The 14,754-nt window shown below is 39.6% G+C and overlaps 1 protein-coding gene across 1 annotated transcript in view; it reads left to right on the forward strand.

The window, feature by feature from the left end:
* Window positions 1-14,754, forward strand: part of EPHA6 (EPH receptor A6) — a 475,355-nt gene that overhangs the window by 103,393 nt on the left and 357,208 nt on the right. Inside the window, exon 3 of the mRNA XM_070750196.1 lies at window positions 9,510-10,173. Coding sequence (XP_070606297.1) covers window positions 9,510-10,173 — 664 coding nt within the window. The remainder of the gene's footprint in view (window positions 1-9,509; window positions 10,174-14,754) is intronic.

A 14,754-nucleotide genomic window follows, 5' to 3' on the forward strand; every position in this document is an offset into this window, starting at 1 on the left:
TCTGGAGTGTAGGCTATTCCTGCTAGCTTGGTGTTTTCTGCAAATTTGATGAATTCCCCATCTATCCTCTCGTCCAAATCATTGATGAAGATATTGAAGAACTCTGAGTCTCCTGCTTTACAGCCTGGTGCCTTAATCACTAGACCAAACTGTCATACTCTATTATTTGGCTGTCAGTATCAGCAACAAAAAAACAAACCAACCAGAGTAGAGCAGATTATTTTCACAACAAGGTGCAGGTTCTTTGAACATTCAAGTTTCAAACAAACAAGTAGCAAGAAATCCATTACCACATAAAAGCGGGATAGATATAAGATTTAAATCTTGGGATATTATGTATTTTAGACTGGAGTAGTGGATTCTTATCTTCTTTGTTATTAAGGCAATAAAAGCATTGTCCTGACTGTTCTGCTACTAGCTACTGCAGTTTCATCTTTGGCACTCTATACACAGCTAAATTATTTCATTAGTACTCAATTCCAAATTCAGTCTCAGATCTTTAATAAGGATATAGGAATTGCATTACCGATGAGTTTATCACAAAGACGAATGATCCACAGAAATAAAAATAATAATTACTAGCAATTCTTAAAATTTACTGAACATAGAAATGCTTATTCGAGCATGTATGATTGCTTGGTTATAAAATGCTATTGCTGAAGAATGTCACAGATATTAACATAATCTTTTATTTTAAATCTTTAATATATAAAAAGTGCAAAGTGCCAGAAAAGGCTTCAATTTTATGCAGTTCATTTATACAACTGCAATCACCCAAGTGGATTGTTGTAAATTCAGATTTTATGCAAATCTGAATTGTTTCAGGATACAAATAATTAGCAGTACCTTTTATCATTCCCAAAAGGTAGAAAAGTGAATCTGTGATTACAAGCTAACGAGATTATATTGTACAGTTGTGTCTGAAACAGCTATTACCATAGGCAAACTGATTGTCATTGTCAAAATGAAAAGTAAATTGAAATATAAGTACAAAAGTATAAGTACAAAAAAGGCATATATATCCCATCCTCCTTAGCTAGTTTTCTGTTCCTTAGCTGAACCTCCCTTAAGACTGGAAGATCATTGCAGTCTCCTTTGATTCAAAACCAAGAATCCTTGCAGCTGAAGGAACTGCATTGATATAAACAGAGAGGAACTGTTAATAAATCAAGCATTTCATTCAGAGTATTTCACCTTGTGTTACATTCTGTCTCCCCCAAGACAATTCATAAAAAATTCATCTTCTGTTTAAGTAAAGAAAAAATATTGCTGACTTCATCCCTGGTTACATGCAAGATTTTCCATACTGACCGATAAATGTCAGATCTGATGTTTTAACAGAAGATTCATATTGTGTTTAAATAATTACTTTGCTCCTTCCTTTGGGGTGCTATTTATACAAACAAAAAGTGTACCTAATGAAAAATGTTTAGCATTGCTTCATCAGAATTCTTCATGCTTTGGTATTACCACAAATGCCTTTTTTATGACTAAATAGTGGTGCACCAATGAAAAATTTAGTAAAGGATTCAGATTTGTTCCTGCAATAATCACAGTAAGTTTCAAAAGAGAATCACAGTCATTTATAGAAACCCTGCAATGAGTATAAAGTTCAACTCAGCTGTGTATTCAGCTGATGGACAGATCTTATACTTGGTTACCCATTTGTTAAATGGAAAGTGGTTTGGCTTCACAGAGTAGAATATATGAGGCAATAATGTATTCTGTATATTATGAAGGACACTGTAATGACAAGGCATAATTCCGAGTTCTGAGAAGATATGGTCATGTTTTCAATGTCAGCAAATGTATTAGAAGAGCTTATGAGATTTGTAGACATGATATAACTTCTTTTTATGTTTTTAGGCAAAGAAAGGTGGAAGTGTAGGGTGAAACCTACATTCACCCATGAAATTTACTGTTTTCCTTGGCACTTCACTGCACCTTAACCAAATGTTGTAAGGATAGAATAGACAAAGGGATAGGTGCCCACTATAGAGTCAATTCTTATCAAAATGTAAACATATACTCTGTGGCATCATGAAATAAACTCTATCCTTATGTAAAGTGTTTGGGTAAAAAGTATTTAGGTCACATTTTTTACACCCAAACCCTACTCCACTGTAGGTACTGAGGTCATGGAAATTACATATATAGACATAAACTGCTTTAAATTAAATAAATATGGGGGTTGTCTTATGTAGGATGCTCACAAAGCAGTAAAAGATACACTAAATATGTCATGATACATTTCAGAAATGATGTTTAGTTGAAGGTGACTTTATCAACATTTCTCTATTCTTTATAAAGCTGAAAATTATCCAGCTCTATTGATGTTATGAGTTACACTGAACTGCAAGTCAGCGACATTGCTTTAATGTGTTTTTGCTTATAAACTAATAGTATTGGACCACTGCATGATTGGATAACCACATTCCTGTCTAGAAGACAAGTGGTCAAAATAGGAAGTGCCATATCAAATCCTGCTCCTGTCAACAGGGTGTCCCTCAAGGCAGTGTTCTAGGAGCAAAATTCTTCATATTTTTATCTTCCAGATTTTGAATTATTTTATTTGAATTAATTGGATTAATTTTGAAAGGTACTCTGGATTTTTAATTATAAAACTAAATATAATAGCTTTTGCTTTGTTTCATCCTTATCTTTCTTGTTGCTATAAAAACAAATACATTAATTTGAGTTCTAAATGGATGCTATGAGTTAAATTTCAATGAGTAATAACAAGAAAGGCAAATTTATAAATGATAACCATTTAACTATTTAACAATAGATAAAACTGATACTTTATTTAAATTTCAATTTAAGTTGGGAGTTGAGAAGTGGAGGTGAAACTCTTAGTAGAACTTGCAAGGTTGATAATGATCTGAAAGTTATTTTCATATAATATGAAGATATAGAGGAATTCGGAGATAACCTTGACAAAGGTATGGAGATATGGTAATAAAAGACTAATCAATTCTTAGAAAAGTAATAGCATGAGAAATAAATTAAAAATAGTCTTACTTTGATTGTATTTGATATAAAAGGAAGTAGAGGTAAATTCTAGATGCTAACAGGGTATTACTATACCTTACCATGGAGGTCTTCAAACTTTTTAAACAGGGGGCCAATTCATGGTCTTTCTGACAGTTGGGGGGTGCTGGACTGGCTGGGTTAGGTCATGTGACAGTTGGGTGACTGGACTGGCTGGGTATGGTTAGGTCATGTGATCAATTTAACAGTCCATTAAATAAGGCACAAAAATTAAACTTAATTTGTTTTGCTTCTGTGGTGCTTTATTTGCTTTTGTTTGCATGTTGCCATTTTGGTTGACTTTTGTTCTTACTAGATCATTTTTTCAATTGTTTAGGAGTCAAGAGGTCCACAGTTTTGCAGCAATTATTTTCAGCCCAAGGGAGCTTGAGAAATCTCTCTCTATGCGTGTCTCCTCTCTCTTTCTTTCTCTCTCTCCCTTTCCCTCTTCCTCTCTCATTCATTCTGTGTCTGTCTGTCTGTCTGTCTGTCTGTCTGTCTGTCTATCTATCTATCTATCTATCTATCTATCTATTTCTATCATTTATCTATCTTTAACTATCTTCCTGCCCATTTGTTTGCCTCCTGAGACTTATGTGTGCCCCATTTTTCACCTTCCCTACCTCCAGCAGCATTGTGCAGACCAAAACCAAGCAAATATGGCCCATTTTTTTCGTCATCCAGGGGCATCTGTGTGCCCTGTTTTTTCAACATCTAAACTAGTACTGTCATTCAAGTCTTCTCTAATTATTATTATTTTTAACAAAATTTAAAAAACACTTTTAAAATATTTCATTTTAAATTAATTATCGGTACTGATTTGCCAAAAGTAGAGTGCATCACTTTGGATAGTTCAGCCTTGCGAAATTTTCTTCATTCTTAAACACATTTAAGAAATAGCTATAAATCTATTTCAGCCTTCCTTAATCAAGGGCCCTCCAGAAAACATTATTTCTGAATTTTATATCAGCGTTTCACAGGGTTGATCATGCTCTTCACAGTGTGGACATTTAAAAAAAAACAAATAATATTGGAGGCAAAATCTATATGACATTATTAACTCCGTGCATAAGAAAAAATTACCATGCAGACTTCGAAGATAATATGGAATAAATCTAACTATAAGCCTCATATACAGATTTTCTGAAGATATAGATGAATTAAGTGATCTTAAGAAGGATTAGTAAAAAGTTGATGATCTACAATTAACAACCACAAGTTCTTAAGTGGTCTTTGAAAAAGAATGATTGGCTACTAGCTTTACAAATGATGTTACGGTTAGTTAGTTCCAATTCTAAAAAGCATAAAATAAAGTATTTATGAATATTTTATTCATATAAATTTATTTCTCACTCAGAAACAATTTACTAAAAATCACACATTTCTGAGAAATATGCCTTCTTATCTCTTTATTTACCAGATAAAGTGCTTTTCCTCTTTCTGAAAAGTGACAAGCGACTGATTGTCACTGTCTATACAGTAACTGAAAACTGATTAGTTTTCAGTTACGGTACTGAGTTATCAGTTAAGTTCTGAAAAATAGTTGCATTCCAACTATGCCTTCCAGATGCTTTAAACTAATTTCCAGAATTCTCAGCAGGAAATTGAAGAAATGTAATAAATCTGGAGAGGGCCAGATTGGAGAAAGTTGTTCCTTACAAAAAAAAAAAAAAAAAAAAGATTGCTTTGATTATTCATGCATGAAAAAAATTCAATTTTAAATATTTGCTAACTTTAGAGCAGGGTGTCAAACACAAGGCCTGTGGGCCGAATTCAGCCCAGGAGATACTTAGATTTGGCCCACGATGTCTGTCTAGAAATTGCAAATGACTGGCCTGTGGTGCATTTGACCTGGACAGCCTCCTGCAGCATTCTGCCATCCAAAAGGGGCCATTGGGAGGGGGGGTCTCCAGAGGCATCATCTGCCCAATTGCTAGCCAAAATGGAGCCTCTGTCGGCTGCATCTGGTTCTCCCCACTCCACTTTCCATGGCTTTATTGTACAGTACTTACTTTTCAAAGAGCTCCAAATGAAGCTGACCCAAATGGCAGAGAAGCTGAAATCTGTAAGAAGGTGATATGCAGGGATGGGCCATAATGGGCCAGGAATGATGGGAATGCCATTCCAGTGGCAGAAATGGAGCGCAAAGCCTCGGTGGACCATGAGGTCTTTTTCTGCCGTCAGACTTCTATGTTTCTATGTTTCTATGTTTCATGGCTGCCAGGCATGCAACTGGCATGATTCTGGTAAAAATTACCAGCTTTTTTGCTGCCAAGCATGTGCAGAAGCAAAGAAACCAGCAATTTTTGATGCCGGAAGGATGTCCGTGCACAAGATTTTGGCTGCTACACATGCACAGCAGCTGAATTTCTCTGTGTCCCCTAGAGCAGCAGGGCCAGTGGCAAATGCAGCCTGCCCAAGCTCCAGCCACGCTGCCTGCTCTCTGCTCTTCAGGGCCACAGGCATCACATGGCGATGGCACCACAAGCGAGTCATGGCCTTTTGGAGCACACTGTACTCCCAAAGGCCATGACTTGTTCGGGGTGCCATTACCACGCCGAGAGATGCCTGTGGCACATGAGATCACAAAGCAGACCGCGCAGCCAGAGTTCGGGGTCACCCGGCCTACTCTCTGCATCCTCTCAGTGCCCCTGCAGGAGATGAGCATCAAATTAGGTAAGGGCCAGCCAGACCACTCGTGGAGGAGCCACCACAAGCGGTATAGTGGAGCAGTGGGGTTGGCAGGACGGGCTGCTCATGGCAGAGCTGTCTTTCACAGTGGGACTGACCCATAACTCACAGTGGCGAGTGGCAGAATAAGTGGTGGCAAGCGGCGGAGCGAGCGGTGGCAAGCGGAGCAGTGGGGCAAGCAGCGGGATGAGTGGTGGCGGTGACTTACATTTTGGCCTATTTTCGGCATCCACAGAAGTGAACAACCGGAAATCTCTCTCATGCACATGAGTTATCTCAGGGTGGAGGATGCTATGGGAGGTTTGTGATAGAACAAACCCACAAAGCCTACTTGCCCCACTAAGATACCTCCCTCTCTGCCACATAGACTCACTTATCTTGCAAACACCTGAGAGGAGAGTTGGCTTGGAAATACTTTTTGTGCCAATAAGAGACACTCCTGAGTACTATAATATCGCACAGACTCAGGTACCCATCCTCTTTTTGCAGAGAGTCAGAGACCCAGAAATTTTCATTCTCAGTGCCAAAGTGTTTGACGGTCTCCTGCTCCTCCTGCAACTACTTTCCCTTTCACTACTTAATGAGATGTCTACATGCACAAGACAAATGGGATGTCTACATGCACAAGGGAAACTTGGAGCAAGACACACTGTGTGTGTGTGAGTGAGAGAGAGAGAGCACTCAAGAAAGCACTTAGTGTGTGTGTTTGTGAATGTGTGTGTGTGGCTGTGACTGTGACTGTGGCTGTGTGTCAATGAGAGAGACAGTACCATCCGTGCTTCCCCTGGGCACCCAAGCTTCTTATGGGGGCAGCAGAAGCTATCTCAGTGGCCATAATTCCCACATCCTCAGCCAGCCAGTTCCATCTGATCTACTCCCTGGGTCTCGCAATTCTTCTTCTTATCCTCTGATTCAAGTGGCCGCAGGCTCAAGTGCTGGCAGCCTTTGTGGAGGTAAGAGGGCATCATACCTGCCGCAGCCAGCAACCTAAATACCCAGACTGAAACCAGTGCTCACTGCACTGTGAGAAATATGAGTGCTCAGTGCACTGTGAGAGAACTGGGCCTGTGCGCATACACAGAAGACTGCTGGGATGGGATGGGCACATAGAAGTGATGCGGTCTGGACCTTTACACTTTCCAGGATGGCCACATGGGCCAGAAGCAGCCTGGGTGGCTTTGAGTTTCACACCCCTCAATGCTGTATCTACAGATCAGTTTCTAAATATTTTCTTTAGAATCATCATATCAAATTGTCCAGGTTAATCTGTATTTTGCTGTATCTCCCTTTGCCCCTCTTCCTAGCCCTTAAAAAAAAGAAAGAGAAATACAGTGTTCCCTCGCTTTTTGTGGCGGATGCGTTCCGAGACCACCCGCAAAAGTTGAATTTCCGCGAAGTAGAGATGCGGAAGTAAATACACTATTTTTGGCTATAAACAGTATCACAAGCCTTCCCTTAACACTTTAAAACCCCAAATTGCAATTTTCAATTCCCTTAGCAACCATTTATTACTCACCATGTTTATTTATTAAAGTTTATTTTAAAAAATATTTATTAAAGGCAGACGAAAGTTTGGCGATGACATATGACATCATCGGGTGGGAAAAACCGTGGTACAGTGATCCCCCGGGTATTGCGATCCTGATCATTGCGAAACGGCTATATGGCGATTTTTCAACCCGGAAGTAAAAACACCATCTGCGCATGCGCGCCCTTTTTTTCCATGGCCACGCATGTGTAGATGGCGCCGGGCAGATCAGCTGCTGGGCGGCTTCCCTGGGTCTTCCCCCTCTTGCTGGCGGGAGGGCGGGAAGCCCCCCCAGCACCCGCTCGCCCGCCGCTCGCCGCTCGCCCGCCCTTCGCCCGGCCACCCGCCCTTCGTTCGCTGCTTGCCCGGCTACCCGGGTTCGGGGGGGTTCTGGCAAGCCCCCCATGCCGGCGGCGACATTTTAAAACAGCCGCGCGGCTTCCCAACTGAGTCCTGAAGCCAAACGTCAAAGGCGAACTTCCGCGTTTGGCTTCGGGACTCAGTTGGGAAGCCGCGCGGCTGTTTTAAAACGTTGCCGCCGGCATGGGGGGCTTCCTAGCAGCCCCCCAAACCCGGGTTGGGGGTCCGGGGGGTGCTGGCAAGCCCCCCATGCTGGCGGCGACGTTTTAAAACAGCCGCGCGGCTTCCCAACTGAGTCCCGAAGCCAAACGTCAAAGGCGAACTTCCGGAAGTTCGCTTCAGGACTCAGCTGGGAAGCGGTGCGAGCGAACGGCGTGGGCGGGCGAAGGGCGGGCGCGCAGGCAGGCAGGCGGAGGACAAGTGGCGGGCGCGGCAGCAGCGAGGAGTTTGCATGGGCGGCGGGGAAACCCCAATCTTCGGCTCCTCGCTGCTGCGGCGGAAGTAAAAACACCATCTGCGCATGCGCAGATGGTGTTTTTACTTCCGCAGCGCTACTTCGCGAAAAACCGATCATTGCGAGGGGTCCTGGAACAGAACCCTCGCGATAATCGGGCGACCACTGTATAGGGAAAAAACCCGCAAAGTATTTTTTAATTAATATTTTTGAAAAACCGTGGTATAGACTTTCCGCGAAGTTCGAACCCACAAAAATCGAGGGAATACTATATTTGGTTTCCACCAGTCATCTCGAATTTACCTTTTCTATAGAATGAAGGTGTTTGTAATAAAAGTCTCAGCCAAGCTTCTGCACTATGTAATTTCACTGCTCTAAAGATAACTAGGCTGCAGAAGCTGTATCAATAGCTTTTTATCATTTGTTGGTGTTTTATGCCTTGTTGAAGATAGGAGAAAGAAACATAATGTCTTCACTGATCAACAAATCTGTCTTAAAATCAGAATGATTCTTACCATCAGTCCATTACTGATATCCCCATTTGTATTCTTTTGGATAGGTGAAAAGATATGAAGTGAAGATAGATCTTATTTTCAACTATTCTTACTTAACTTCACTGTTGTCCAGACTCTTGCCTTGAATGATGGCAGTTTCTGTAGCAGATAGGGATTTTGACAGATTTATTTTACCTTCATGTTCATTCATGTTCCCATTTGACCCTCTTTTAGTAAGCTTGTTTTTGAATTTCCATTACTTTCATGCTTTTACTTCTTTTGCAAACATATATTGTTCCAATCATTAATAAATAATCTCTTCAATTTGACAGTCTCGTTTTCTACGTTATGTCTTAAATAATCCTTATTTTAAAGTTTCTTTCTTTTTATATGATTATTAATAAAATAGCTGTATATTATGTTTCTTTCTTTGTCCTTGGAAAGAAGGACTCTACTAATATCCATGTCTATGTATTATTGAAATATTAAGCATACCACACATCCGTACATTTTAAAATCTGACCTGAATGCTGAGAACGGGCCAAGCAGAGATGTGCTCAGTAATTACCGAGAGCTTTGGGAAAGTTGCCAAACATGTTTTTAAAAGCAGCAATTGGGGTGAAAAGAAAAAAATGCAGCTCAAAGTGTCTCTGGTGAATTGTGTTTTATTGAAGGGACAGCATTGGTGCAAACAATCATCCAGATTAATGTCAATCACTCTACTTCCAGAACCTACCAGTATTTGGGGTGGTACCTGCATTTTTTTGGTAAAGTACTGCCCTCTAATGAAATAACTGTTTGATATGATAGTTATCTACTTCTGGCAATTTCAGTTTTATATCAGTTAATATATGTTAGCAATGTTGCGATCTTTTGAATTAAAATAAATAAAATATGCCTACAGTTTTTGATTATGATGATGATTTTTCAATGGATTGTATTTTCTTTTTAGTGGGACTCTATAACAGAAATGGATGAATATAATCGTCCTATCCACACATATCAGGTATGTAATGTTATGGAACCCAACCAAAACAACTGGCTTCGTACAAACTGGATCTCGCGTGATGCCACCCAGAAAATTTATGTGGAAATGAAATTTACACTGAGAGACTGCAACAGCATTCCGTGGGTGTTGGGGACATGTAAAGAAACATTCAACCTTTATTATCTGGAATCAGATGAATCCCATGGAATTAAATTCAAGCCAAACCAATACAGCAAAATTGATACTATTGCAGCTGATGAGAGCTTTACTCAGATGGATTTGGGAGATCGTATCCTGAAACTGAATACAGAGGTTCGTGAGGTGGGACCAATAAACCGGAAAGGATTTTTTCTTGCCTTTCAAGATATCGGGGCATGCATTGCTTTGGTTTCTGTCCGTGTTTACTACAAAAAGTGTCCTTTCACTGTTCGGAACTTGGCTATGTTTCCTGATACCATTCCAAGGGTTGATTCATCTTCTTTAGTGGAAGTACGAGGTTCCTGTGTGAAGAGTGCTGAAGAACGGGATACTCCAAAGTTATATTGTGGAGCTGATGGGGATTGGCTAGTTCCTTTAGGACGATGTATATGCAGTGTTGGCTATGAAGAAGTGGATGGTTCGTGCCATGGTAAGACAATTGCTTTAATCAAATTCTAAGAAAAGTTTCGAACTATGCTCAGCCATATTTAACTTTTAACTGAATTTCATGTATCAATACAGAATGCATTAAACTCATTATTTATTTAATTATCGGGTGAAGTTCATATATTGAAAACAAGTATGTCATCAATGAAGAATGATGAACGCTTCATTTACAGAAAAAAAATGTTTACTCATACAAGAAATATATAAAATGGAATTGTTATTTGTTCTTAAGATAAGTAAACAATTTCTAGTGTGTATACTGAGCAATTAGGAGTATAATAGAAGTTGATATAGACCAGCAGTAGCGAAAGCAGATATGGCACGCAGAGCCATATCTGCTGGTACGCAAGCTGTTGCCCTAGCTCAGCTCGAAAATGCATGTGTGTGCCAGCCAGCTGATTTTGAGCTTGCACAGAGGCACTGGGAAGGTGTTTTTGACTTCCACAGAGCCTCCAGGGGATGGAGGAGGGCATTTATACCCTTCCCCCAGTTCCAGGGAAGTCTTTGGATCCAGGAGAGGACGAAACAAGAATCTACTGGGCCCACTAGAAGCTGGGAAACAGGCTGTTTCTGGCCTCCAGAGGGCCTCCAGTGGGTGGGGGAAGGTGTTTTTATCTTCCCCAGGTATTGAATTATGAGTGTGGGCACTTGCACAAGCCCAACAGCATCTGCTCATGCTCTTTTGACACCCAAGGAAAAAATGGTTTGCCATCACTGGTATAGACTATATTGTTCAAATATGTAGTAGCTTTGTTGACCCGGCTAGAGTACCAAAATACTTGAAGAATGATATGTTATATAAATTTGTTTAATAGCAAAAGAATACAGAAGTAATAAACACTATAATAGATGATAAGTAGTGATGGGCGAACCCAACAGTGTTCAGGTTCGGTGAGTTCGGACGAACTTTACGCAAAGTTTGGCCGAACCCGAACCCGAATGGTCCATGGCGCCAAAGCTCCACCACCAGAATCCCATCATTTTTTATTTTAACGGATTTTTTATTTTTATTTATGTGAAAGGACACCGCAGTGGCAGCGCAAGCAAAGGGAGGTCCTTTCACGTAAAAATATTTTTTTTATTTTTTACGTGAAAGGACCTCTCTTTGCTTGTGATGCCACTGCGGTGTCCTTTTTCGTAAAAATAAAAATAAATAAAAATAAAAAATCTGTTAAAATAAAAAACGATGGGATTCTGGGGGCGGAGCTTTGATGTCACGTATACCGGCAGGTTGCTAAGGATGCCAAGGTGATCACTTCCTGGATTCCGGGGGAGGCACTAGAATAATGGAGGGAGGATGGAATCCAGGAAGTGATCACCTTGGCATGCTTAGCAACCTGCCGTTATATGTGATGTCAAAGCTCCGCCCCTGGAATCTCTTTGTGGGACCCAAATTGTGTGGGTTCGATTCGCCCAACACTTATGATAAGTATTGTATATTGGGGGGGAAAAAATTATTATTATTATTATTATTATTATTATTATTATTATTATTATTATATTGAGAATAAATACTGTAGATGTCGCATAAAAGTTATTTGCTAGGGGAAAAAGAGCAGGGAGGAAATATTTTGCTTTGTTAGAAACACTAATTGTAGTGATTAGAATCATGGACATTTTTTTTTAAATCAGAGTATGATATTTAATTTTGTCAGTGAAAATAAATACTGCTAAGGTATTGATGGAAGGAATAATGCTTCCTAAGTAAAAGAAAAATAAATTTATTTTATTAATGGATGAAAATACTTATGCATAATTGTATTAAGATTGGGATTGCTATTCCTACATAGAATATCATAGTTTAATTCAGTTATGAAGAACATTCACTAAATTTAATTTATGCTGGTGATTATATATATTAGCTACTTGGATGTTTGTTTTGATCAAAAAGGTTGCATGGAACTAGATAATCTAAAAGCTTCAATGTATGATGAACGTCATACATTAAATTCTAAGTAAAAAGCAATTAATTGCACATTTTTCTATTGAACAACATATGAATCCTTTACAATCTAAGCTTATTCCAGCAATTTTGATTCATACTCTTCAGACTGTAAAATTTGCTGATAGTTAGCCTTTGATCAACTAAATATTTATATATTTAGATTTAGATTTAGACGGTGATGGGCTACCAAAATTTTTACTACCACACTGTGGGCTTGGCTTATGCATTTTGTTTCAACATCTTTCAGTGCAAATTGAGTGCTCTGGGGTGGAGCTCCAAATTTTGCTACCGGAACTGCGTTCCTAACCATTCCATAGGAGCCCATCACTGGATTTAGATTATTAAAGATGATGAAGATTTGGAGAGGGGGTGGCATACAAATCTAATAGATAAATAGGATTCAAAGAAGGGTATTTATATAAAAATAAGCTTATTAAAAATCCTGTGGCACCCAATTAAATCTACTTCAGATTAAAGCAACAGGAAGAAAGGGCATGACTTATATGCTAGGTCAAATAAAATTGAATTATATGGTTTCCCTGCTCGCCAATCTTTTGCCCCAAATAACTGCCTCATTTTGATCTATGTATAAATTTTCATGCATCTGTTCATCTTTGAATTATTATTTTAGCACTGTGCTGCACATACTATGCTTTTATATTCCATACCATACAGTACATTTGTGTCCATGCATGTGTGAATAATTCTAAGGAAGGGTGCAATATTAAGAGCTCTAAAATTGATCTTCTGTCCACAAACTATGCTATAAAACTTAACTGTAACAGAGAGCAGCAGAAATCTTCTGGTTCAGTTGCCATACTGTTTATTTGTTATGCTACATGAGAGTCTGGAAATTCAGTATCCAAGATTTAAAAATATGCAGTAAAAGAACATGAGCATTAGTGGGTCAGTAGAGTCATTTTGTTCTCTATGTCTCAGTATAAATCAGTAAAACAGGAAAAAAATATCCTTTTTATTAGTCCCAGAATGAATCAGTGTGATAATTCTCACTTAGTCTTAAAAGATGCCTTACCAAATTGCTAATTTACAATTTTCTTAAAGCCACACTGTTATCATCGATAAAAGAGGAATTCTGTTTTGTTCTTTTTACTCCACAAAGTATTAGCTAAACAATTATTTAGCCCTTTGGCAGATTCACTGGTAAAATGTCATACTTTTTATCTGAGGAATGCATCCTTTGATCCATAATAATTAATGCAGTGAATGAACAGTATCTGAATTAAATCTTCTCTTGAAAAAGTAGACCTCTTTTGACACACAGTTTGCATTACCAAGATACTAGTATTAATATTCAATTTGTGAAACCATTGAGGGCCTGAATACTACATGAGTCAAAAAGATGGCCATGAAAATATTTACTGACTCTTCCATCCTCAACATAATGAGCCGGGGTGGTGCAGCAGGTAGAGTGCTGTACTGCAGGCCACTGAAGCTGACTTGTAGATCTGAAGGTCAGCGGTTCAAATCTCATCACCGGCTCAAGGTTGACTCAGCCTTCCATCCTTCTGAGGTGGGTAAAATGAGGACCCAGATTGTGGGGGCAATAGCCTAGCTCTGTTAAAAAAGTGCTATTGCTAACATGTTGTAAGCCGCCCTGAGTCTAAGGAGAAGGGCGACATAAAAATTGAATAAATAAATAAATAAACAAACAAACAAATTAATTGTTTCAACTCCTATCCTCAAAATAACGCTTATAGTGCACTGCATACCAAGACAACTAGACACAAGAATAGTTTTTTTTTCTGAATGCCATCACTCTGCTAAACAAATAATTCCCCACCACTGTTAAACTATTCCCTAAGACTACATTTTGTATTGGCATCCTTCCATCTCGGAAGACCATTGTATCATGCTCTGGACTCCCAGAGCATGGAGCCTGGAAGATAGACTGTTACCCAAGCAGCAGATCCCGCCTCTCCATGTTTCTGAAATAATCCAATAGAATGGCAAAAGCCAATACAATTGATTCCAGCTACATCGCAGGAGCTATCAGAATGTGGCTGTACACAGTCACAAACTGCTGCCGGGACTCTGGCTCCAGATTTTGCCTCAAGGTTTACTCCTGAAACCTTTACCAATTATGGATATAGCCACAAGGCAGTGGAGGTTTGCAGTCAGAGTTTCCCTTCTCCTAGTGGAGGAGGGACCAGGGTGTCTTCTGTGTCTTGCCATGTTCTTAGCATACCACATGGCTTGCAGAGACTGCCTTCATGACCATTCACCTATTCTAGTAGGTTTCATCCGCTCAGTCCTCTGGAATTTGTCTTCACATGCTCGGGATAAACAAATCCCTATTTCGCCAAAGGTCAATGACCCATCAGCTACTCTCAGCCTGGTTTGGCCAGCCTGTCGAAGCACTTGCCTGGGGTGTGACTGCTGTGCATGCTACAGCTACTAGGAGCCACAGATGAGAGCTGAGTGACAGGTGGGGACCAAAGGTGAACAAGCTGCCCTAAAAGCTACCCTAAATGGGCAGCCGTAAAAGGACACAACATGCCCCTATGCCTCCCTGAGCACCCCGTACTATTACTATTACATATTATTACTATTACGCCCCATTTTTATTTGTTTGTTTGTTTGTTTGTTTGTTTGATTGAT

The sequence above is a fragment of the Erythrolamprus reginae genome, chromosome 4 (genome assembly GCF_031021105.1).
Source record: "Erythrolamprus reginae isolate rEryReg1 chromosome 4, rEryReg1.hap1, whole genome shotgun sequence".
NCBI lineage: Eukaryota > Metazoa > Chordata > Lepidosauria > Squamata > Dipsadidae > Erythrolamprus > Erythrolamprus reginae.